General features: G+C 38.2%; 2 protein-coding genes across 4 annotated transcripts in view; one reads left to right on the forward strand and one right to left on the reverse strand.

Moving 5' to 3' along the window:
* CMSS1 (cms1 ribosomal small subunit homolog) overlaps positions 1–23,823 on the reverse strand; it is a 382,394-nt gene that overhangs the window by 247,589 nt on the left and 110,982 nt on the right. The window contains exon 1 of one of the 3 annotated variants that reach the window (XM_045851016.1): positions 10,131–10,155. The exons of the other annotated variants lie outside the window; for them this stretch is intronic. The gene's annotated coding sequence lies outside the window, so the exon portion shown is untranslated. Of the gene's footprint in view, positions 1–10,130; positions 10,156–23,823 lie in introns of those variants that run through there. 3 annotated transcript variants of the gene reach the window in all.
* Positions 8,389–23,823, forward strand: part of FILIP1L (filamin A interacting protein 1 like) — a 120,625-nt gene continuing 105,190 nt past the window's right edge. The window contains exons 1-3 of the mRNA XM_045851008.1: positions 8,389–8,638; positions 9,378–9,551; positions 16,654–16,832. Coding sequence (XP_045706964.1) covers positions 8,399–8,638; positions 9,378–9,551; positions 16,654–16,832 — 593 coding nt within the window. The 5' untranslated portion in view covers positions 8,389–8,398. The remainder of the gene's footprint in view (positions 8,639–9,377; positions 9,552–16,653; positions 16,833–23,823) is intronic.

Here is a 23,823-nt window from a genome sequence, read left to right on the forward strand (position 1 = left end):
CATGTATGTGTGCTCTCCCACACACACTCTCTGAACTTTGTGTAGGCACCAGGATGACCACCCTGAGAGTGGTATTAATTTCTTTGTCTTTGATATCTCCTACCAGAGTCACTACCCTTAATTTATCCTTAGCAAGCTTTTTTAAGCTAAAACTTTTTAATATTAAATAAGATAATACACACAAAGCACTTAAAACAGTGTCTGGCATGTGGTAAGAGAGGTAGCTACTTTTATTATTAGATTCTCAGCACCATTTTTCTAAATCTCTCGTCAGTGGTTCACAGATGAATCATTTTTACCATGAGGCAGTTCCTACTCAGAGCCAACCAGCTCTGCTAAGGACTGCATGATTCAGTCATTCAATGAATGCCTAGTGAGGTCCAACTCTGTCAGATGCTGCGGATATAAATATGAACAACAGGGGCCCTGTACTCACACAGTGTGAACTCTAAATCTTCTATCAGGTACTATTATCTCCATTTTACATCTAAAGGCTCAGGGGGGTTTAGGAACTTGTCCAAGGCCACAGAGCTAATATACTTGGAACCCCAATTTAAGTGCAGTTCCACCTGATTTCACAATCTCATACCCTTTCCATCATGGTATGTCTCTTGCCACACTCATGATGCCAGCAAAGTAGTGGAGAAAATCACATTAGAGAATAACAATCCATTCAAATACATTTCTGTACATAAATAATGCATGAAAACAAAACACCTTTACTGAATGGACAAATTACTGAAAGGGCCAGTGAGTGGTGAATTTATGTTATTCAGATTTGTGAGTAATTCTGGGGACCTAGAATTAACTGCACCCATATCAATAAATGGGAGATAAGTCCAGAGATGAAAATAAGCCAGTATAAATTGCAGAGCACTATACTTGACCTAGACATTTGTCAAGTGTTTATGTTTCATACGTGTTTGTTGATTAATAACTTTGAATCAGGACTTTTCCTTTACTATGTTTGCCTTCTTATGAGACCCTAAGTAGATATGACATAATGATTCATTGGACTCTGGAGCCCAGGTTAGGACCCAGCTTTGCCATTTTCTAGCAGCATGACCTTCACCAGGTTACTTAATAGCTACAAGGCTCAGTTTCCTTGTCTGCAAAATGAGGATAAGTAAGTGTTTGTGAGATGAAATGCAAAGGAAAGCATTTAGGAAAGAGCTATATTGGTAAGTACTGAATACATGAAAGCTGTCATTATTATTTTTCTTCTTGAATCAGAGTAAGTTTGACTGGCTATCTCAGTATCATATAGTAAATGATCAAGATCAAAAAACATTTTTTTTTCTTAGAGGCCTTTTGAAGTTCCTTTATATCAACAAAATATCCTCCTTTCCACCATTCTAACAGGAAAATAAACAAGAACATGCAAACTAAATTATGTCTAAACAGCACCCAATTATGAAGAATAAGCAATTTTTGATACATATGGTTGATAAAGAATGATTAAGAAAATTTAACTTTTATAGTAAAGAGTTGGGTGGTTCAGTTGTGTGTTGAGGGAAGGCAGTATGTAGAATAGGCTGCTATTTACATTTAGCCAATTCCTGTTAACTAAATTAAGTAAATAATTGCAATTTCTTCACTAGTCCTTCTCCAGCATGGACCCACCACAATTTCAATCAGCTTAAACCCCCCAAAAACTGACTGAGGTCACCACAAAGAAAAACAAAGCAGAATCTGCTCCTCAGGGCCAACTGCACTCTATTTGTATCCATAGAGACTAGACAACAGAGAATCACAGAATTCTAAAGTGGGAAGTACCAGGACCTCAGAGATCGCTCAGTCCCAAGTCCAAATCCTGCAGTTAGGGGATCCGTAAGGGATGAGGGACACACTAGAGGTCAGTGGAAAAAACCCCGATCCTTGCGCAATTATAAATGACCTCGCGGGGTCAACTTAACCTAATATCCTCATTTTATAAGTGACAACCTGGAGCTTGGCTAATTAAATGAAGAGTGGGGATCAGAAGCCAGGTTTCCTGATTCCCAGTTTATCACTCTTTTACATTCCTGGAGGCTGCCATTCTATGGCTATGCAGTTACTGGTAAAAAACACATCAGACTGTGTTAAACTGACAACTAAGCAGTTTTTCTCCTTGCAAAACCATCAGGCATTATGTCATTGCCGGCACTTTATGAAAGGAGTAAGGTGTTATTATTTGGTTTAAACAAAAGCAACTTTCCATTCCTTTTTTTTTTGTGCATGTGTAACCTGAAAATCTCAAACCACTGTTGCTATTACAAAATTTTTCTTTTCCTCAGTATGCACCTCTGGGCAAAGCACAGATGTATTAAAAATTTGCCAAGAGAAACAATGAAGTAACTGATAATACAAAGCATAAGAGTGTCATGAAATTCATGTCTTTGTTTTCTTCCTCTAGATACGTAATTACTTCTCATTACTGATCATTTTGTGGTTGTTGGCAGAAGGGCCAGGAAACTCCACCACTGTAAATATGCAGAGACACACCTACTCAGTAGATCAGAGGTCTGCACATGATAGGTCTGTTCACAAATCCAAAGTGCATGCCAACAAGAGTGTTCATACTACTATCCCACCCCTCAAAAGGATTGGTGGTCTCAGAAAAACTCTAATCAGTTTAAAAAGAATAAACACAGTATAAAAATATTTCAGGTTATTCCTTTTTAAATCACTCATACATATCATCACTGGCAAATGACTTGTGCTCTCCTAGCAGATTTCACTTAACCCACTTTAAGAGTGGGCACGGGAACCTAGGATCTATGGAGTTCCATTCAATTTTCTGCAGCAGTTCAGAGTTGTCTTGAACTCAAAGGGCATTACTTATGAGCAAAGCTTAGCAGACTCTGCTAAATAGAGTTAACATTACCTTGATATTCTGGAAGGAATACCATGGTTAAAATGAATGATGGCAGAGAAATACTTAGTGATTAGCAGCAGAACACAAGATGATTCTTGTCAGTGTGCTACTGTTCCACATGTGAGTGTATGTGGGTAAGAGGAAAGTGCAGTGATGCATAATATTAATAATACAAGTAAACATATAATCCTAGGATACTGAAAGAAGTAAAGAACCAAATATACTTTATCTCCTCCTTTAAATTAGACTTTCATTAGATTTTTATAGAAACATGAAACTGTAGGTGTGGTAAAACTACAGTTTTCCAAAAATGGCTGCAGGTAACTTTCCCAGTAGGTATGATGCACCAGGTCAGATACTCCCTAAGAGACATAAATGAAGATTAATAATATTGACTAGAAGACTAAATAGACCTGTCCTTCATATGCAAACATATCTACAACTAAAGTGGCATATAATACTTACTTGTTTTAAATATATCTAATCTATGTTAACAATCTTCCATTATTCCTACAAGCCAAGCAAGGGTCTTTCTGGAGTGTTCAAGACAATCCAGTGGGGTAAGAGAAAAATAATCAAATAACTTATTATTTTTAATTAATATTTTTCCCTCTGATTCTTCAAATGTTTTCATAAGGTACATTATATACATAGTCTCATAGAGTACACATCATATATTGTATATGATAGTTTATTAACATAATTTATAAATACATAAACATATACATTATAAGGTTTTCTATTTATAAGGTCTGTCTGGAAAAAGTCTAACCATTGTTAATATAACGAGAACAGTTTGTGGAACTTCTATGTAACCTGGCAGCCAAAGAGTGTGGATGGAAGTAGACAATGACAACTTCACTGTATTAGACAGTGGGGGTGGTAGACACTGTTGAGTGAGCATGTGTACTGTGTAGCCATCACATTCAAAATGACTGAGCAAGTAGAGCAATGAAATCTGCATCAAATTTTGCGTTAAGCTTGAACATTCCTCCACGGAAACTATTCAGATGATTCAGAAGGCTGCAGCTATGGACAACTGGTGGTTGGCAACTTCATCACGACAATGTGCCCACTCATGCATCCTGTCTCCTGCAGTGGTTTTGGGAAAACATCAAATCACTCAGATGACTTAGACCTCCTACAGTTCAGATATGGTGCCCTGTGACTTCTGGCTTTTCCCAAAACTAAAGTCACCTTTGAAAGGCAAGAAATTTCAGACCATTAATGAGATTCAGGAAAATATGACAGGGCAGGTAATGGCGATTGGGAGAACTGTGTGAGGTCCCAAGATGCCTCCTTTGAAGGGGACTGAGGTACCACTGTCCTATGTACAATGTTTCTTGTATCTTCTTCAATAAATGCCTCTCTTTATCATAGTGCATCACTGGATACTTTCTGGACAGACCACATGTATCTCCCACACATCCTCCACTTTCACCCTTCACAGAATATACCTCTTCTATGCCTTCAGTTTTCTCAGATAAATGAATCTTTCTATAGCTACCTTAAGAAGAATCAGTAATAGCTATGGTCAAAGATCATTGTTCATCTGTACTGTTGATAAGCAGTCACTTCAGCAAGGCTATAGACTCTTTTCAGACAAGGAATCTGTAACCATTTGTCTTTGCAGTATAGCATAATGGCATCACGGCATGATTTTTAAGAGTGCAGGTTCTGGAGCTAGGTTGCCTAGATCCAAATCCTAGTTTTACCACTTAGTAGCTGTGCAACCTTCAGTAAGTTATCTGTGCTTCCACTTCTTTGCTATAAATGCAGATAATGTTTCCTATCTCATAGGGTTGTTGTGAGACTAGAATGCATTAATATATGTCAAATGCTCAGAAGAATGCCTGGCACCATAATAAGAGGTCATAAGTATCAGCTATCCTCCTTATTACCATCCCCCCCACCACCATCAACACCACCACCACCATTTTTCTATCTCCAATGTTTAATACACTAAATGTTAGATGAAGGAAGCAAGAAGAGCATGAGTTATAGAACAAATACAGTATGTGACTTGTTGAAATTTTGAAAGTGACTGTTTTAAATTTCTCCAGGATAATATAACTTCAAGGTGAAGTGGCTCACTAGTATCAACTGACAGTTGGTGTGTTACTGACAAATAAAACATGTAAATAATAAGCATATAAGACAATAAAATCCTTTGAGTTCTGCTTTTACAGCCTGATAATGATGAGGCTATAAAGCAATTCTCAGCTGAAAATTATTACTGGGGATTTTTTCCTTAAGCACTGTGTTTTTTAGCTATAATCTCTCCCCTGGTGGAAATCATCAGACACAGGTTTACAGCATATCCACATGTAGTATTTTGATTTTTGTGGATTTCTTATAAGATTCAGACTCACAAATCCATCTCTTCTAAATATACTGCTGACAACCTATGCTAGGAGAAAGGCAGAGTGGCAGAAATTGCTACGTATCATAGGCAAAGGGGTCATAGATATCTCCCTCTCCCCCACTTCACAGATCAGGATGCTGGGGTCAGAGAGGGTCAGTGTCTTAATAAGTCCCACAGCTGATACTTCTTTTCCTTTGAGATCTGTCTAGCTCAGTGCATTTCTCATGACCCCAGTTTTAGAAACTACTCCCCTAAACCCTTTGAGTAAAAGTGTGTCATTTGTATTAAGAAAAATAAGAAAGCCACACCATAAATAACCAACTTCCATATATGCTTCCATACACGCTTGCTGAAGGATGAGATGAGGGATGAATGGAGGCCTAGCTGGCTTGCTGCGGAGTCCTCAAGACCTGACCCTCAGGTCTCCCAAGTGGTGCCTGAAAGCTGAGGCTGGTGAGAAAAATCACTTCTTAAACAGAGAACCCAGCAAAAACACAAAGTCATTTTTCTCCTGTAATCATGCCTCACATCTCATTTATTAAAAGAGATAATTAAATAAACTTGCTTCTCCTCTTGAGTTTTCCCTTGAACTGTAAAGGGAACATAGGTTCACTCTATATTTTTTTAAGAATAAAAATAAATTAATAATATTAATAATAGATACTTCTTGTTGAGTATAATTGTGTACCAGCCATGTTGCAAACTTTTGACATGTGTTGATATTTAATTGTCACAGCAACTTTAGGTTACAAGCATACCATTATCATCTTCATTTTACAGATGAGAAAACTGATGCACAGAAGATTAACTAATGTGCCCAAAGTTTTATAGCCAATAACTAATGGAGTTAAGTATTTGAACTCAGGCAGTATGGTTCCTGAGTGCATGGTTTTTAACTACTCTTTTATAAGTCACAGTTCAAGTTTTAGTTTCTGGTACAAATTATTTAATTATTTATTTAATTATTTATTTTACTTTTAGACTGAAGGGAAGGGAGGGAGAAAGAAAGGGAGAGAAATATCAATGTGTGGTTGCCTCTCACGTGCCCCACACCTGGGACCTGGCCTGTAACCCAAGCGTGTGCCCTGACTGGGAATCGAACCAGCAACCCTTTGGTTCACAGGCTGGTGCTCAATTCACTGAGTCAAACCAACCAGGGCTCCAGTACAAATTATTTTTTTAAATGTTAAAAATTGATTAAATTTGACTAAATTAAAATTTAAAACTTCAATGTGGCTTGGTTGGTTGGAGTGTCATCCCATAAACTGAAAGATGGCAGGTTAAATTCCTGGTCAGGGCACATGCCAAGGTTCTGGGCTTGGTTCCCAGCCCAGGCACATAGAGGAGAAAACCGATCAATATTTCTCTGACATCGATGTTTGTTTCCTCTCTCTCCCCATCCCCTCCTCTCTTCCTGGAAACAATAAATATATCCTCAGTGAGGACTAAAAAAATAAACAAAAACTATACCATAATAGACACCGTGAAGTGAAAATGCAAGATGCATACTAGAAAAGATAATAGCAAAACATTTAATCAACAAAACAGTAATTTATAGAATATGTAATTAATTCTTACAAATCTGTAAGAAAAAGGCAACCAGTACAAAAGAAAAAGGGGCAAAGACCATGAAAACAAGCAACTTATAAAGAAACCTAAATGGCCTCTGAACACAGAAAAGCATGCCGACCTCACTAATAGTAACAGGGGAAAAATTTAAAATGTCATTTATCAAATTGGAAAAAATTATAAATTCATTAATAAAAAGTGTCGATGAAAATATGGAGCAATGAGAACTCTCCTACTCTGCTATAAATGAGCACTTCATTTAGGAGAGCGATAATCCCTAGTAATGTTGAGAACATACACATTCTATATTCTAGAAATTCTACTCCAATGTCCAAAGAATATTCCCTAGAAAAGTGAACACAAGAAAAAATATGTACAAGAATGTTCATAGCAACAGTTTTTCTAATACTGAAAAATGTAAACTATTTATCTATCCAGAGTAAAATGGGTGAGTAAATTGTGTACTAGTCATATAATGAAATGCTATATAGCTATCAAAATACATAAGCTACAGTAAAATGGAACAAGGAAGAATATAGGATGTAAAAGCATGTTTTAGAAAGATACATTCAATATGCTATTTATACAAGGTTTATAAATATGCAAAGCAATAGTATATATTGTTCAGCAACATATATACATATTTTAAAAAGTATAAAACATGCATGGGGATGAAACATGCCAAATTAAAGATGGTTATTTCTGGGGTGGGAAGGATAGAGAGCAGGTTAAAGAAGAGATGCATAAGGGGCTTCAACTGCATCTCTAATATTTTACTTAAAAATATTTTCCAGTATATACAGTAAATAAAGATTTTACAAATTTTCATTGTATTTTCCATACTTTTCTGTATGCTTGAGTTTTTTCAGATTTTTAAAGAAATATTATTACAAACTAAAAGCAAAGCATTACTGATAGTTTCATGATTTATAGGGATGACTAAAATTAATAATCAGTGCATTATTAAAACCGACTATGAGCTCAACTGACATAATCTCTTTTCATTAGAAGCATCAAAGGTAGGCCAATTTGTCTTGCTGTTATAAATTAATTTGGATAATTATACAATCAGATGTGGGGCTAATGTGTCCCTCAAATAGTACCTTATTTTATATTGTTCCTATAATGATCAATTACTATAGGCAGTAGTGTCCATATTTTAAAGATGAGGGTCCTAAATACAACTTTTTGACTTATCCAAGGGTAGATCTGAAATTTTAGAAGAAATCCAAAGATATAGCCAGGAACCAAGGCTGAATTCCTTTAATATCAGACTCTGTCATCACAACAAAATAACCCAAAGTATTTCGTAGCAGTAATTCTGATACTTCTATCGTAATGGGACCCTGAGGTTGATTGTTTGGTAGATGAACTTCAAGTACTGTTTACTCATGGACATGGTGGCCTTAATCATAGCAGAACACATTTTTTTAAATGTCGATTTTAAAAACAAAGATGTAAATAAGACTGTGATTTGTGAATCTGATAATGCTGTTCTCCGCTGTCAATATAAGACTGCAGACTTGTTAAAGCAGTAATAGGTGCCCTTATTAAAAATTCCACTTCTATTAAGAGTCACAAATTGTCTTCCTTCCAGTCCTTAGAGAATGCGTTCCAGAACCACTGACACAGAGGGCTCAGCCCTAAAGCAATTTCCAAGACATAGTAAAGACCACAGTTTCCAAGGGCCTGAAGACATGAAGCAGAGGCAACGAGACAAAGACCCCACCAGTGAGTCGGATGCAAGTCTACATCCTACTTCACACAGTGGTAATGGCCATCAAGGAGAAGACCTCTCAAGGGATGACCTATTATTTCTTCTAAGCATTCTGGAGGGAGAACTGCAGGTCAGCTGAGTTCAAATTATCCCCACCATGCTTTAAGGGGAAGGTTGCTTGTGAATTTGGTGTGTTTGCTGACACAGAAATATATATCTATGGTTCATACTTATGTGTGCATGAAAGAGAAATATAAATACACATACACAGAATTCTCTTCTGCCAACTTGAAGGGAAATTAATCACATCTAAAAGGGCTATCATATGACATGTGATTGGCATGCGTGTTGTGAAAGGTCATATCTTCTGCCCATGCTGCTCACAAGATTCAGTGCATAGGCATGTATGGGTAACAATAATACCAGATGACTTCCAGACTGGTTAAAATAACAATAGGTGCTTTTGTACCCAAGGTGAACTGGCTCTTAAGACTTGCCCTGGCATAGCTGACCTACATAAAAACCCCAATACAGCTGCTACACATATAGGAGACTTATTTCCTACCCCTGAAAAAGCAAATGACAGGCCATTGAGGGGTATCATATTATATCTGCTTGTCAAACATAATAAAAAATGTAGTTTCTCAATGTTGTATAGTGATCACTTTTAAAAACATTATTAATGTGTAATTACATTGTAAGAAGGATGGAGGGACATAGTTTTGCTACCTTTTCAAAAGGGTGCTTTAGTTAAATATAATTTGTTTACATTTGAAAGAGAAATAAAAAAACACTTAACTCTTAAGAAATCACCTTTGGAGACTGCTGATAGATAAAGTGGTTTTCTGAAATGCCTTTTGTTGCTGCAGGCTCGAGATGAAGTCATAGGCATTTTAAAGGCTGAAAAAATGGACTTGGCTTTGCTGGAAGCTCAGTATGGATTTGTCACTCCAAAAAAGGTGTTAGAGGCTCTTCAGAGAGATGCTTTTCAAGCAAAATCTGCCCCTTGGCAGGAGGACATCTATGAGAAACCAATGAATGAGGTATGTATAACATTAGGGCTGTGCACCTGGGAGATAGAAGTTCACCAGCTAGCCAAGCACTAGGCCTGGCAGTTGAACATGACATACAACTCCTTTATGATTAAAGTTTTAACATTCTAAGACATTTAAAATGTACCCAAGGTAGATAAATATCATGTTCTACAGGAAAGAAAATGAGAATAAATCATGGACAGGATGTTTTCACTAGGTCTGCTTCTTCACATCAGACTGAAACCTAACAGATGCAAGAGAAATCTCTCTCCCTCTCTCTCTCTCTCTCACCACACCACACACACACACACACACACACACACACACACACACACACACACACAGGTCTGAACTCTTTTAGGGGACTTGAATGCTATCCTAGTTACAATAAAAACCAGATAAAGTTCAACTATAGAGGTTAGTTTCTTTGAAAACACTGAAGTACTATGTCATAGAAATTTTGAGCATGAATAGAAATGATAGGAAGATCTATCCAAGAAATACAGTTTTAGAAAGCATGTATTTTAGATGAGTGCATATCTTCCTTTCTCTTCCAAAGTTTAATGACAACGAAGACCTCTCCCCTACCGCATGTGCTCAGCAATGACGAGAGCAAAGAGAAGCAGTCCCGAAATGGCCACCACTGCACGAAGTTGCTCTACTGCTTGCTCTTTTACTTGCTGACACTTCTAAAACTCTTTGGCATCCTTCTTTTATTCTTCTATTTTCCTTTGAGACCTCAATGGAAAATTTCATAATTTTTCATTTTTATAAAAAGGAAACAACTAGGAGTATGAGTTAAGACTGGAGAGAATGAAAGCAAGTTTTGGACAAATATCCCCCACATAAGCTCTGGCAACCTACCTCAGGACTGACCTCCAATGTCCTTGCTATTCTCGTCTTGGGTGTCTCATGAGAGAAGACTACTGTCTTGCCAAATTGTGAAGGAGTTTGGTCATATGGATCTGCTTCTGAGTGGTGAGCATGAGACCACCCAAAGTCTGTTAACTTGTGCTTTAATCCAAATTTTAAACAGAGGAACTGAAGCTGCAAGTCAATAGTGTTGAAACTGTATCCTGGCTCCCGACATAGTGACTGTGAAGCAGCATTAGGCACAAATTCCCCAACCCATATGAGCACAAATGCAAATTAATGATACTGAACATATCCTGACAAAACTCCACAGAATGACACAACCCCTCAACACTTCAATGTGAAATGAAACAAAATGTTTCCAAACTTATTCTGAAATCGGTAGGAAAAAGTTGTTACAAAATAATTCTACTGCACACATGCAAAACTGGAAACACCCTGACCCTCTACAAATGCTTGTCCCTGAAAGTTATCCACAATTTAGCTCTGCTTTACAAATCCAACCTTTTTTGATTACTCCCTCAACAGATACCCCTACATACACATGCACACCGGACATTCCCATCACCATGATTTGCCCACTTTCTTCTCTTGCCTTCTACTTTCTCCATGTAGATTTATCTCTCCTCAGCTATCAGTCTATCAAATTCCTGGATGCCCACAGAACTCTCCTTACTCAACAACCCCGCTGTCTACCATCTCCCTGTATCGGATGGGAAGGAATAGGTGAAGAGGAAGATATCCAGAGAATAAACAGCTAAGGGGAATTCCCTAGATAGGGCTGAAGAAAACAGAAGGCAGTGTTTCCACTAAGACTACACCCTAGTTACATCAGAATAAGGATCTGTATGCTAAAGAAAAAAAAAACCTTTTTCTTTTTCTCATTGTGGGGTATAAACTTCTCCCACTTTTCATTTTCTTCACAATGTTTCTTTGGAAAAATGTAAAAATCTTAAAACATGTCTAGAGTAAACTAAAATGAATTTATCTATCCTTAAGGCAAAATTAAAGAACAAACTGTTCTCAGTTATATCACATGATAAAAACACTGACTTAAGATGAAAAACTGATGGAGGCGGAGGAGCTAGAAGAAAGGAAGTTAATGGGGATGGGGGTAGCTGGGTGTCATGAGGGAGGGAGACCAAAGAACTCAGAGTTCACACAGATTTAACCTCTTATTGCTTTCCAACCTAGGGTTCTATACAAGAAGTTACCTTTAAAAAATACATGAGTTAACGGCCTAACATATTCTTAGTTCTTCCAAAAAAGATATTAAGAAAAATATAAGAACATAAAAGAATCTACATACCTTATTAGCATTACCCTATGGCAATCTTCAGAATACTTATTTTAAACAAAGTATAATTTAGATTTTAAATCTCATTTTATTCATTTATTTAATATTCATTGAAGAGCTGATATATGAAAACAGATGTGCTTCTTGTATTCAGGGTGTTCAATGTCTAAGAGAGTGACAAACAATGTGACCACGCAAGTGAATAATTACACAAATGTTAATTCTGTGGCTAAAACCAAGAAGCACTGTGAGTGAGTGTAATGGGGGATCGGACTTGGGTAGAGGAATCAGGAAAGCCAAGGTCCAGAGAATGAGTAGGCGTTAAAGGAATTCCATTTCCAGCAATATTGCGAGCTGCATGTCCAGTGAAATTATATCACCAAAAATACATAAAAACAAAAAGGTTAGATAAACGAACACATTCTTCAATATATGTATGAGCTGACATGGAAGCAAGAGAAATTCTGAAGCTGGGGACTAAATGGGAAATTTATGTATACTAGCTTCTGGCTGCAAATATTTTGAATCTTTCTCCTCTCAATCCACAAACTTCTATTGCTGGGAACCAAAGGACACATTCATTTTGGAATATAGTCTCTGGCCTTCCACCTTTATTTAACAGTGTCCAGGTGAGCTGGCACAGTGGCCAATAAAAGCATTTTTGGAAGCCTTTCGTACACTGAGATTGTTAGCGATAACTTGTCTATACATGGAAGTTACTGTGAGACCAATTGAACTTCCCTTTAGCAGGACCCCACAAATGCTCACAGCCTCTCCAAAACTACCTGACATGAAAGTAAATATGATGGTGGGTAAGTAAAAATAAGAAGACAGACAGAGGTCTTAACTGATTATAATTAAAATGTATTACTTTTGAAATTTTACAAAATATATGATTAGGTGAACACACTGCTGGGACCCTGACAGGGTCATGGAAAATACTGGTGCAAGTGAAGGACCCTAAAACCTAAGCTGCATGGTAAATCCTCCTCCCTTCTCTCTCTTTGTGTGTTGGCACATGTGTACGTTTTTAGAAAGGAAGACTTGACTACATTTGTAGGCATGCTTTGAAGAGACAGAGGTGGGGTCAAAGACATAGGAAAGAGACATTCATAGACAAAACAAGGGCTGGAAGAAGACAAAAAGGGTGGAGCAAAGTTCACACAGGTGAGGTGATTGAGAATGTAGAAGAATATAGGTAAGTTAAGTGAAGCAGAACTAGAAGAAAAAAGAGTGTGTATACTTGATAGAGTCTATTCAGTTAAATAGGAGATAAAGTTAAGAAGGTAATGATGTGATCAGATTTAGTATTTAGAGAGAATAGCATGGGCTTCAAATAGGCTTGAGGAAAGAGACAGGCTGTTGCTGACCAGGCATAGGGAAAGAGCCACTTGGAAGGTCCAGCTAAATCTGAAAATCACCCAGAATGCTACCAAGATTGAAGGTGGAAAGGTAAATTGTACAGGGAGTGACCTGAAGCTCAGTAGATGACCAAGATGAAAATGAGAGAAGACTACCACTATTGAAAGTGGCAATGAAAACAAGGAAGAGCTTTCAGAAGGATCTGGTAGTGGTAGAGGAGAGCCGTGTGAATCACGATGTCATTTCCAGATTCTGAGATATTGAGACAATGAGAATGATCAGTCTCTATATAATAGAGATTCCAGTGTTATCCATGAAAAGCAGGCTTCAATAAAGACAAGGAAAAAGGGATATTTTATAAATAGTATATTTGGTTACATTTGATCTACTAAAGTGGCCAAACAATTTCTCTGCTCTGTGGATTAGCTTTATTGAAAAGGACAATCTTCAAAGAGCCAAAGAAAAAGAACACATGGAACCAAAGCCATAGCACAGAAGGAATTCAAACCTAACATCAGGGTGGTCTGTGACTCTGGAGATGTTAAAACAAAGGTCATTATTCACTTTAAAACGTATATAAGCAACTTAAAGCAAAAAGATGCAAAGCTTCTCTGTTCTTAATGTCTAACCATGGAAGAATCACCAGAAATCCAACCTAATGAAACACATTGTGCTTCTTTCATCCTAGGCAAGGAGTTAACTTGTATTAGGGGCTGGGGATAGGACAGAACACCAGGGAGGTTAAAATGATAAGCAGGAAGCTTGTCACTGAACAGTAAACACTAAGGAGCCATCTTTTCAATCTTTCTCCCCTGTCACTCTCTGAAATGACTGACCATTCTTCCTGTTTTCTTTCCCAGGCTTTATTCAGTCTGTAAGTGGGGAGAGATAAAAAAGGGGACAGTGGTTCTCTGATAGTCCCTTAGTACTTAATGATAGACCACCTTACACTGTTCCTAACTGTTTGCATGTGTATCTTATCTTCCTAGTGAAAGTATAAGCACTGAGACTTCAAACTTCTCTTTTATTCCCCATGGCAACTATCATAACACTGAGTCCATACAGCATAACAGACACAATAAATACTTGTTGCCTTGGGAAAACTGTGATGCAAGAAGTGATCTTAAAAATAAAGTCCAATCACTTAATTTACAAATGAGAAATCTGAAATACAGAATGGTTAAGTGACTTGGTCAAGCTCACACACTTACAGGTGATGAGAACTGAAAGGAGTTCAGGGAGACTCCAGTCCATCACTGGATCTGTCAGGAATGAAGAAGAGACTGAACTGAGAACCACCAGCATATTTTCTAAAGGAATTCAGGGCATGGAGAAATGAAGGCACAGACTAAAACTTCAGATATACACTAAAACATCTCTAGAATCAGTAAATGTTTCTTTGGGAGCTTTCCCTTTGCCAGAATACTATTCGACATATTTGCAATTACCACTGTTGCTTGAAGTTACCAAACAGCATGAAGTGTAAGTTCAAGTCATCTTCCAAGAGTCATGGAATGTGAGAGAAGGAAAACTCAGAGAATCAGGCATTTCACTGATATGAAGGAATAAACGATTCTACCCAGAAGTAATCAGAGAAAGCTACAAAAAAAGAACTGGAAAGTTTTGAGTGGAAGGGTAAAAAAAAGCTAGGTTTCAGCACTGGAAAAAGCAGTCTTGAATCACCATGGTATGTTCTAAGAATTTCCTGAAGTCCAGTGGGTGAGAAAAATGTGAAGGTATGCAGTGAGAATGGGGAAGTGTCAGGAGACTAGTGGTGAAAACACCTTTTGGCTCTGGACAGGAGAGTGGTGTAATTCCATTGGTGGAAAGATCACGCTGTCACTGATGAGAACAGGCAGGAAGGGGATGAGGTTGAAGGAAGGGAGATCACTTAAAAGATCATATAGTAAATGAAGGGCAATGATTCCTTCCAACCTTCCTTTCTTGTCCCTTTATACAGACAAACAATGTAAGGAGAAAAAAATCACAATGAAAAAACAATAGTGGATTAAAACTATTAGTTTTAATAGTTTTCGTGGATGCTTCTTGCAGAAGCTTTTCTGCAAGAAAAGACATTTTTCTTAAGAAGCTTCCCTTAATCATTCATTTACTCATTAATTCTAGGGCTGATCTTATGCAAATTAAATTAAATGTCTTCATAAGTCAACTAACAACTTTCCTGAAGGAAGGCTGATCCTATCACTATTTCACTCTCAAATTCCAAAAGCAGTTCATTTGAATTTCCTTTACAATTTGCTCTAAAGTTTGGGTTTGAGGCCCAGGACAATTAAACAGTACAACCTTCCTCTCAGAATATGGTCATTAGTTAACAGTGACCCTGCTGGCAGGCAAATACAGTTTAGCAATTTCAGCTTCCACAAAAGAACTGGTTACATTTATTAAAAATTATCAACACCACATGGACTAATAAAGCATTTTGGGTGTATTAAAGCACCACTATAAACCAATAGTAGAAAACTAGACAACCAGCCTAGGATTTAGGGGTCCAAGAGAATTAGTTAGGTTCTATATGCTGTTACACATTTTTATTCTATTTTTTTCCTGAAATAGCTTGGCTATTTTTTGCCTTGGATTCCTTGTCAAGTATGTGCTTTTTAAGGTTTTATGATTTTAACTGGCTTCTAATTCGGAGTCACAAATTTTCAATCTTTTATGATAAAGGCAAAGAGTATAAAATGAACCAATATTATCAGTTAGAACACTTAGTATTCAACAAACTAGGAAGTCACATTCTTTCAAAACTACATTCTGAATTGGGTATCAATTTATCACTGGCCAAAGATCCTGAGCCACATTTGTTTCAATCAACCTCTTTCCCCCCTTTCTTTCGTGATTCCTTACTTGCTTACTTTGTTTTCAATCTGAAAACACATACTGGGCACCTACATAAGCAAGTCACTTTGTAATAGACTAAGAAGTTAAGAAAAATAGAATGTAGGCCCTGTCTTCAAGGAGTTCACAGTCTAGTTAGGGAAGACAAATACATAAATCAGGCACAGAGTGATAGCTTTACAATAGACATGAAAGTAGGCCATGAAAGCCAGAAAGAGTCTGATACTTATATTTGGTCACATTCACACTACTAATAACAGGTAGTTGATTACCAAACATTTAAATACTCAAACACCTTGATGTATAATACAAAGAAAAACAGACCATGGGATCCAAAAGGCATACAGTGGTAGATTACTATAGGAAGGGCTGGGCAGGAGAGGTCACTAGGGCAGCTGTAGGCTCAAACATTGGGGATATCATTCCTCTGATACAGTTTCTCTGGAGAGAGAAGGAAGTGTCAGAAAGGGGGTATAAGGGAACTGTTCTGATATCTACAGAGGCACCAATTATTCTCTCTGGGAAAAAAAATGACAGTAAAAAGATTACATTTATGTTGAAATGCATCAAAAAGTATCAGTGAACATGAGGAATGTTAAAAACTAAAGGAGATGAGAACCCATTGCTAAATTAATTAGTCAAAACCTGGACATTTCTAAGAGTGAAAGATGGCAGTATTATGAATGATTTATAGATAACAGACTACGAATTTATTTTCTTTTGTAGTTGGACAAAGTTGTGGAAAAACATAGAGAATCTCACAAACGAATCCTGGAACAGCTTTTAATGGTAGAAAAATCTCACAGGCAAACCATATTGGAGTTGGAGGAAGAAAAGAGAAAACATAAAGAATACATGGAGAAGAGCGATGAGTTCATAAGCTTACTAGAACAGGAATGTGAAAGGTAAGACCACTTTGAACAAGACAATGAACCATACTGTACTCTTACTAACCTCTCACTATTGGCTGAGTACTGTACGAGGGATACAGAAATACAAAGATGCATATGGCACAGCCTCTGCTCTAAAAGATCTCATGGTCCAGAGTGATGAAAAAGATATGTTAAAAGACACTTATCAGTACAATGCAAGAATAACCAAGTATAATAAGGACTTTGGAAACATACATGTTGGGCACCTAATTCTGCAAAGGATCACTCTGTAAATGCTGCACCAGAGAAGGTGATGGGTTTAATCTCTATACAAACAAGAATGGAAACTATATACAAAGCACTGGTAAAAATAAGTGTCACATCACAGAGGTAAGAAAACAGTATGGGTCCTGAGGGAACTCAAGCTTTCCACATGGCTACAGAATAGGGTGTTATTGCAGAATGAGGAAAGAAAAGGCTAGCCACAAACAATTGGATTTTATAATGTTGGCAAGGAGCAGATGACACATTGTGAGAAGAGGAATGAATCGATCGGGTATGTTTTCTTAAAGAACCATTAAGGCAACATGGAGGAAAGACAGGAGGAGCATACGTTTTTCCATGGCAATGGGGTTAGAGAGAATGAAATATAAATAGGAAATATTTATGATGTATAGTTCATTTGAATTAGTGACTAATGAGAATGGAGAGCAGAACAAGGAGAACAGGAAGTTATTGAGAAGTACTAGCTATTCACCAAGGTATAGAATATAGGAATAGGACACAGTTTTTTGTTGCTGAAGGATTAGGGTGGGGGAGGATGGTTCAAAAGGTGGCGGTGGGGGGTAGGAGATGAGTTCTGTTTTAGACATGTTGAGTGTGGGGTACCCAGTGTGTTCCAATGTCTGGAGAGAGGAGAGAACAGCATGTCTACAGACAACCCATAGTTGGAAAATATACATCTGGAAAAAGATGGGCTTGGTGATGTGAATTTGTAACCAGTGACAGCCAAAGCTGTGGGTGTTGGTGTGGTGAGGAGAATTCTGAGAAAAGAACTCTAAAAAACATCAATGTTTGGTGGCTTTCTGAAGGAAGATAGGTGAAGAAAAGAAGCTAAGAAAGATGGTGAAGGATTAGTAAAACCGGAAGGGAAATAAAGCAAAGAAATCAAGCAAGGAAAGACTCAAGAAAGAACAAGCAGTCAAATAACAGCAAATAATACAGAAAAGGATGAGAAACTTAAAATGTAAATTAGTATTTTGAGAAGCTTGGCTGCAAAAATGGGGAGATTGGTTGGAAAACATTTTATAACCATATAGAAGGCAGGTTATTTTGCTCCACTTTGACCTCCCTGTTCTGAACCAGTGTAGAAAATATGATCATCCATATTAACTGAAAGGACAATTGACCCTCTATTGATACTTCAAAGATAGAAAATAACCACTTTACAATGACAAATTTTTACTGGATCATCATTTTACTTGTTATTCCATGTATATTTCTTTTATGAATTACAGAACTAATGATCCTGATTTCTAACAATTACAGAAAAATGCAGGAAAAATTACTTGTGAGCTCCTTTTTCTAAAATACCAGTAGTCTTACTTGCTTTACTTAACTACTTACAATTCGTATTTTAGGTAGGTAACTGAAGTTACATAATAGCTGAGTTAAAGGCATACTTTTATTTCTTTTCAACATACTTCATGGTAGACACTTGGTAAGAGTGACAAAGAATCCATGGTCCTCATATCCAGTTTCATTTTCCACACTCATCATCAGGCTTGTTGTCTATACACGGCACAGAGTAGGATCTTGTTATTGTACTGTGCTCCAAATGAACTTGCAGTGTCTTCAGGGGAAGATTAAAGGAGCACAAGAAGTCTGCCACCAAGGGAAGATTTGACTCAAATATTACAATATAAGATTATATTCAGTGAGGCAATGTCATATTAAATATTATTTCAAACCCCTGTGGTTTGGCACTGGAGGCCTCATTTGGCCTCCAACTTCTTTGGCACTAGCTTGCTGAAGACCAACACTTCCGTTCACCTTTCATTATTATGAACCTTTACCGACCATGGTCAGTATGCTGCCTAACAGAGAACAGAGAGGTACTGGCCGTCCCTACCCAGAGGGCTTACCACATTAATGGAGATGCAAAATGTACACATGTAGGGTGGGAAAGTAGGGGCTGTTGGTAGTATAGTTCTAATATTTGCTGTTGTATCTCTACTATATTCTGGAGAAAGCTGAAAAGTGCTATACAGAAGTGAAATTGTAACTGTGGGAGGCAGATGGTGAAGATTATTTAAAGCAAGAGAGAGAAGACAGGAACCCTGAGAAATGAGAACAAAAGATCAGTGGGAATAAAGGCCATGGGCTAAAGGAAAAGGAAAACAATGAGGTGAAAGTAAATTGCACATCATGAAATCAACATGTTAGGAATGGTATTTCTACATGCATTTAAGGGGTTCAGGAGGAAAGATACAAAAGATCATATTTCCTAGTCCTACAGGACACAAAGTGACTTTGTCTTGAAGGATAATGAAAGTGAATATACTATTACCAAAAAATAGGAAAACATGGCTGGAGTGACTCTCATTCTCTGTTTAGCCATTCCAAAATATGAGAATATTCGCCTCTTTCTGTTTGCTAAGAAACAGGTTACAGATGGAACTCCTTGGCCATGATTACTTTAAACCTATTCTCATCTTGTGATACACAGATAATTATTCCCCTGCCCCTCTTGCATATCATCACGATTCCCTTACCTTGGCACTGCTGGTGAATTGGTCCTCCTGGCTTCCCTACCTTTAGCAGGGAAACTATGGACCTCATAAACCATAACTCACTTCCACCTGGATTAAGGCCACATGCATCAAAGTATTAAATGAACACCACCTAACAAAACAGGAAGTGGGGCAAACTAATAATTTCAGGTAAATATACACAGAAGAGGTGTTTACACAATAGAGTGAAATACTATTCACATGTCTCATTTTTGAACAAATGACAAAACATGCATCATTACTGAGCATCTCTAACTTTAGTGAGAGTACTTCTCAAGCACATAGCCACCCCTCACAAAAGCAAGGCTAACTTGTCCTAAGGGGTCAAAGAATAACATTTACTTCCTTCCTCAAAGTGTTGGAAAACCACTCCCAAATCAGTGACCTTCTGTACTGAGAAACAAAGAAAGATATCACCCCCATAAAAGGGGGTTGGGTGACAACAGCTATAAAGGACTATCTGATGGAAGCTCTGCAAAACACTGTGAAAGTTTAGTGCCTGTATTTTAAGTGTTGGGTAATATTTATTTGGACATAAAATAAAAATTAAGAAATATATGATTGAGATAGTTAACTTGAAACTTTAGATTTCAAATTAAGGCTCAATTTCTGTGTTTTCTTTGGAGAATTCATTTTATGTGGAAAATCCTAAAGGAGACTGATGTCATACATTGAGTTTAGGCCAAAATGTTTGCCAAGTGATGTCTTCGTTGTAATCAGTAAACAATTGGCTTCCCCACTGAGGGACTGCAGGACAGGGATCAGCTCAGGAAACCCTGTTCTTAAGCATGTTAATGCAGTTTCCTTCACTGTAATCTATGCGGTTTGGTCTGTCCATAAGATAATATAATATCCACATTTCATGACAACTTTCTGTTCACTGACCAGCTCCAACGTGTGGATATGTGTGTCACCAATGATTTGAATTATGTACTTGGCTGAATTACAAGTGGAGTCTATGTGAAAGGTTTTATACAAAAGCAATGCCAGTAATTTTTGGCCTTTCTGGATGGCTTCACAGGAAAGCCAAAACAGAAATCACTTTTAGTCAGTGCAATTTTGCAAAATTTTCCCATAAGTGAAATGCCAATTTTTCTGTACTTTCATAAAGTTTGCAATTTTTTTCCCTTTTTCAGTTCAATGGGGTAAAAGGCTGTGAAGACAACAAAAAAAGTTTTCCTTTTTTTGAAACCATGCATTCTTTTAAAAAAATTTAAAACAAACCATGTATACTAACCAAATATATTACTGCCTTCTGGTCTTGAAGTAATCATTAAAGTGAGAAACAAGTATGTTATGGCAACTCTGTATAAAAATGTGGCTTCAAACATGGATTCTTTTAAAGCCTTAAATTACTTTTCATAATATCTGGGCCAAGTAGGTTAGTACTGATAGTCCTGTTTTACAAAGCAGGAGTTCAAATGATAGCTTTTCAAAAGCCACATAATGAATGAGTTATGAATCACAGGCAGAATTAATTTCTTGTTCCTCGCCTGCCTAGGTGTGACTAAAGAGAGCACTGGCTCAGGAGGCAGAGGGGTCTTTGGAGGAAAGTCACCAGGGACCCAGCTTCAAGGGTGGCTGGCTTTACCACACTTTAGGCTAAGTCCTATGCTATTCAAGTTTGAGTAAGGGACAAAGCTCTTCTGCCCTGGCTGGATAGCTCAGGTAGTTACAGTACTGTCCCAATACGACAGGTTGAAGGTTTGATCCCTGGTCAGGGCACATACTTCAAGTAATGCATACAGGAGGTAACCAATGAATGCATAAATAAGTGCAACAATAAATTGATGTTTCTATCTCTCTAAAAAACCAATAAATAGAAACTAAAACAATAAAAAAACAAACAAGAAACAAAGCCCTTCTACCTTTCCCATTGGCTGAAACAACTTTGTAAAAAGTATTTGCATCATCAACCCTTCTCTGCTATGACAAGCCTGTTTTCCAGACTGACATCAGACAGGTGACCGAAAGACTAAACCATATTTGACCCTCCTCTTGAATGAGTACAGTTGACCCTTTAATAATGAAGGGGTTAAGGGCACTGACCCCTGAGCAGTCGAAAATCTGCACATAACTTTTGATTTCCCCAAAACTTAACAAACAGTTGTCCCTCGGTATCCATGGGGAATTGGTTCCAGGAAGCCCTACCCCCTACCCTGCCCCACAGATACCCAAATTTGCGTATGCTCAAGTCTCTTACATAAAATGTCATATAGGACTTCCAGCAAGATGACAGCGTAGGTAAACAGGGCTCACCTCCTCACATCAAAACTACATCAAAATTACAACTACAGGAAAATGATTATTCAGAACCACCAGAAATCAAGCTGAATGAAAGTCCTACAACTATGGAATTAAAGAAACCACACTGATAGGAGGGGCAGACATGTAGAATGGGATGGTCCCAAATTGTGACAGATATCTCAAGAGTGAAGGTTCCCCATCCCACATCTGGTCCCCTAGTCCAGGTTGCCTGTGCCAGGAGATTAGTCCCATAACTTATGGCTGTAAAAACTAGTGGGGATTGAGGCTGTGGAACACAGAAACTGCTGGACTCCCAGGCAGTTCCTCTTAAAGAGCCTGCACACAGACTTACTCAGACTCACTCTCTTCGAGCCCCAGTGCTGGGGCAGAAGCTCAAAAGGCACCAGGGACATACACGGAAGAACGGAAGTATATGGCATCAGGACAAGTCTTGGGAGGCAGCTTTCTCCCAGACAGTAGTACTGGCCAGGGCCACTGTTCTTTTTCTGAGCCCTATCCCCACAGAGCCAACAAGCCAGCAACATTAGAGATTCCATCCACCTAGTTCACACTCTTTGCCCAACCCTGGTAATTCCCTGAAACTCTGCCTCACCCAGCTTTTGAGCCCACCCACACTGTTTCCAGTGGTTATTCTGTACCAATGGTTTGTCTTGGCTAATGCTTCAGATCTTCCTAAATTCTCTCTAACAAGCAGCATCTGATCTCAATGAAGTTTGTACCTCTTGCTAAGTGGCCCCAGGGCTAGCACTAGCAGCTGCCAGCCTTGGTTCACGGCTTGGCCTTTCTTGAGCACCTCCTAGCCCAGCAAGAGTTGCAGCCATCTGCACATCACATCATACTTATGCTTGGTGACCCAGATAGAACACAGGCAGTGGCTACCTCAGCCTGTACCTCCCAGAAGGCCCCGGAGACTGCCCACCCAGTGGAAAGCTACAGACCACATCGGAGCACCACCACCCAACCACTTCCACAAGAAACACACTTAAGGGGCAGACTCAGCAGGCACCAGAGCATCGATGAAGTAAGTCCTGCTCTATACAATAGGCCCCTGAACAGCTGGTCCTCCAAGATGGTTGAAAGTTGGTGGTCAATGGTCACAGTCAGTCCCTGCAGCTGATTGGCCTGGATAAATCCCTCCCACAGACCTGCCAACAGCAGTCAAGGCTCAACTACAAGAGGATAGTGCACTTAGCCCACATGAAGGGTGCACATCAAGTACCCGGCATGGGTGATAGGGGAGGCTGTGCCACTGGACCCTACAGGACACCTACTACATTAGGCCATTGTACCAAACCAGGGAGTCAAAGCAGCTCTACCTAATACATAGAAACAAACACAGGGAAGCTGCCAATATGAGGAGACAAAGAAACATGGCCTAAATGAAAGAACAGGACAGAACTCCGGGAAAAGGACCAAACAAATGGGAGACAAACAATCTGCTAGATGCAGAGTTCAAAACACTAGTTACAATGAACTTAGAGGAAGAGTAGATGAACCAGAGAAGAAAGAAGTTCAACATATAAAAAAGAACATGTAGACCATAAAAAAACAGTCAGAAAAGGATACGCTAACTGAAATGAAGAACAATTTGCAGGTAATCAACAGTATATCAGATGAAGTTGAGAATCAAATCTCTGCTTTGAAATATAAAGAAGCAAAAAACACCCAATCAGAACAGCAAGAAGAAAAAGTATTTAAAAAATGAGGATGTTGTAAGGAGCCTCTGGGACAACTTCAAACATACTAACATTAACATCATGGGGGTGCTGGAAGGAGAAGAGAGAGAGCAAAAAATTGACATATAAGATTAGGAAGAACAGAGAGTCCCAAACAAGATGAACCCAAAGAGACCCACACCAAGACACATCATAATTAAAATGCCAAAGGTTAGAGACAAAGAGAGAACCTTAAAAGCAAAAAGAGAAAAGCAGTTAAGTACCTACAAGGAAGCTTCTGTAAGACTG

The sequence above is a fragment of the Phyllostomus hastatus genome, unplaced genomic scaffold (assembly GCF_019186645.2).
Source record: "Phyllostomus hastatus isolate PE091 unplaced genomic scaffold, TTU_PhHast_1.1 phas_contig_86, whole genome shotgun sequence".
NCBI lineage: Eukaryota > Metazoa > Chordata > Mammalia > Chiroptera > Phyllostomidae > Phyllostomus > Phyllostomus hastatus.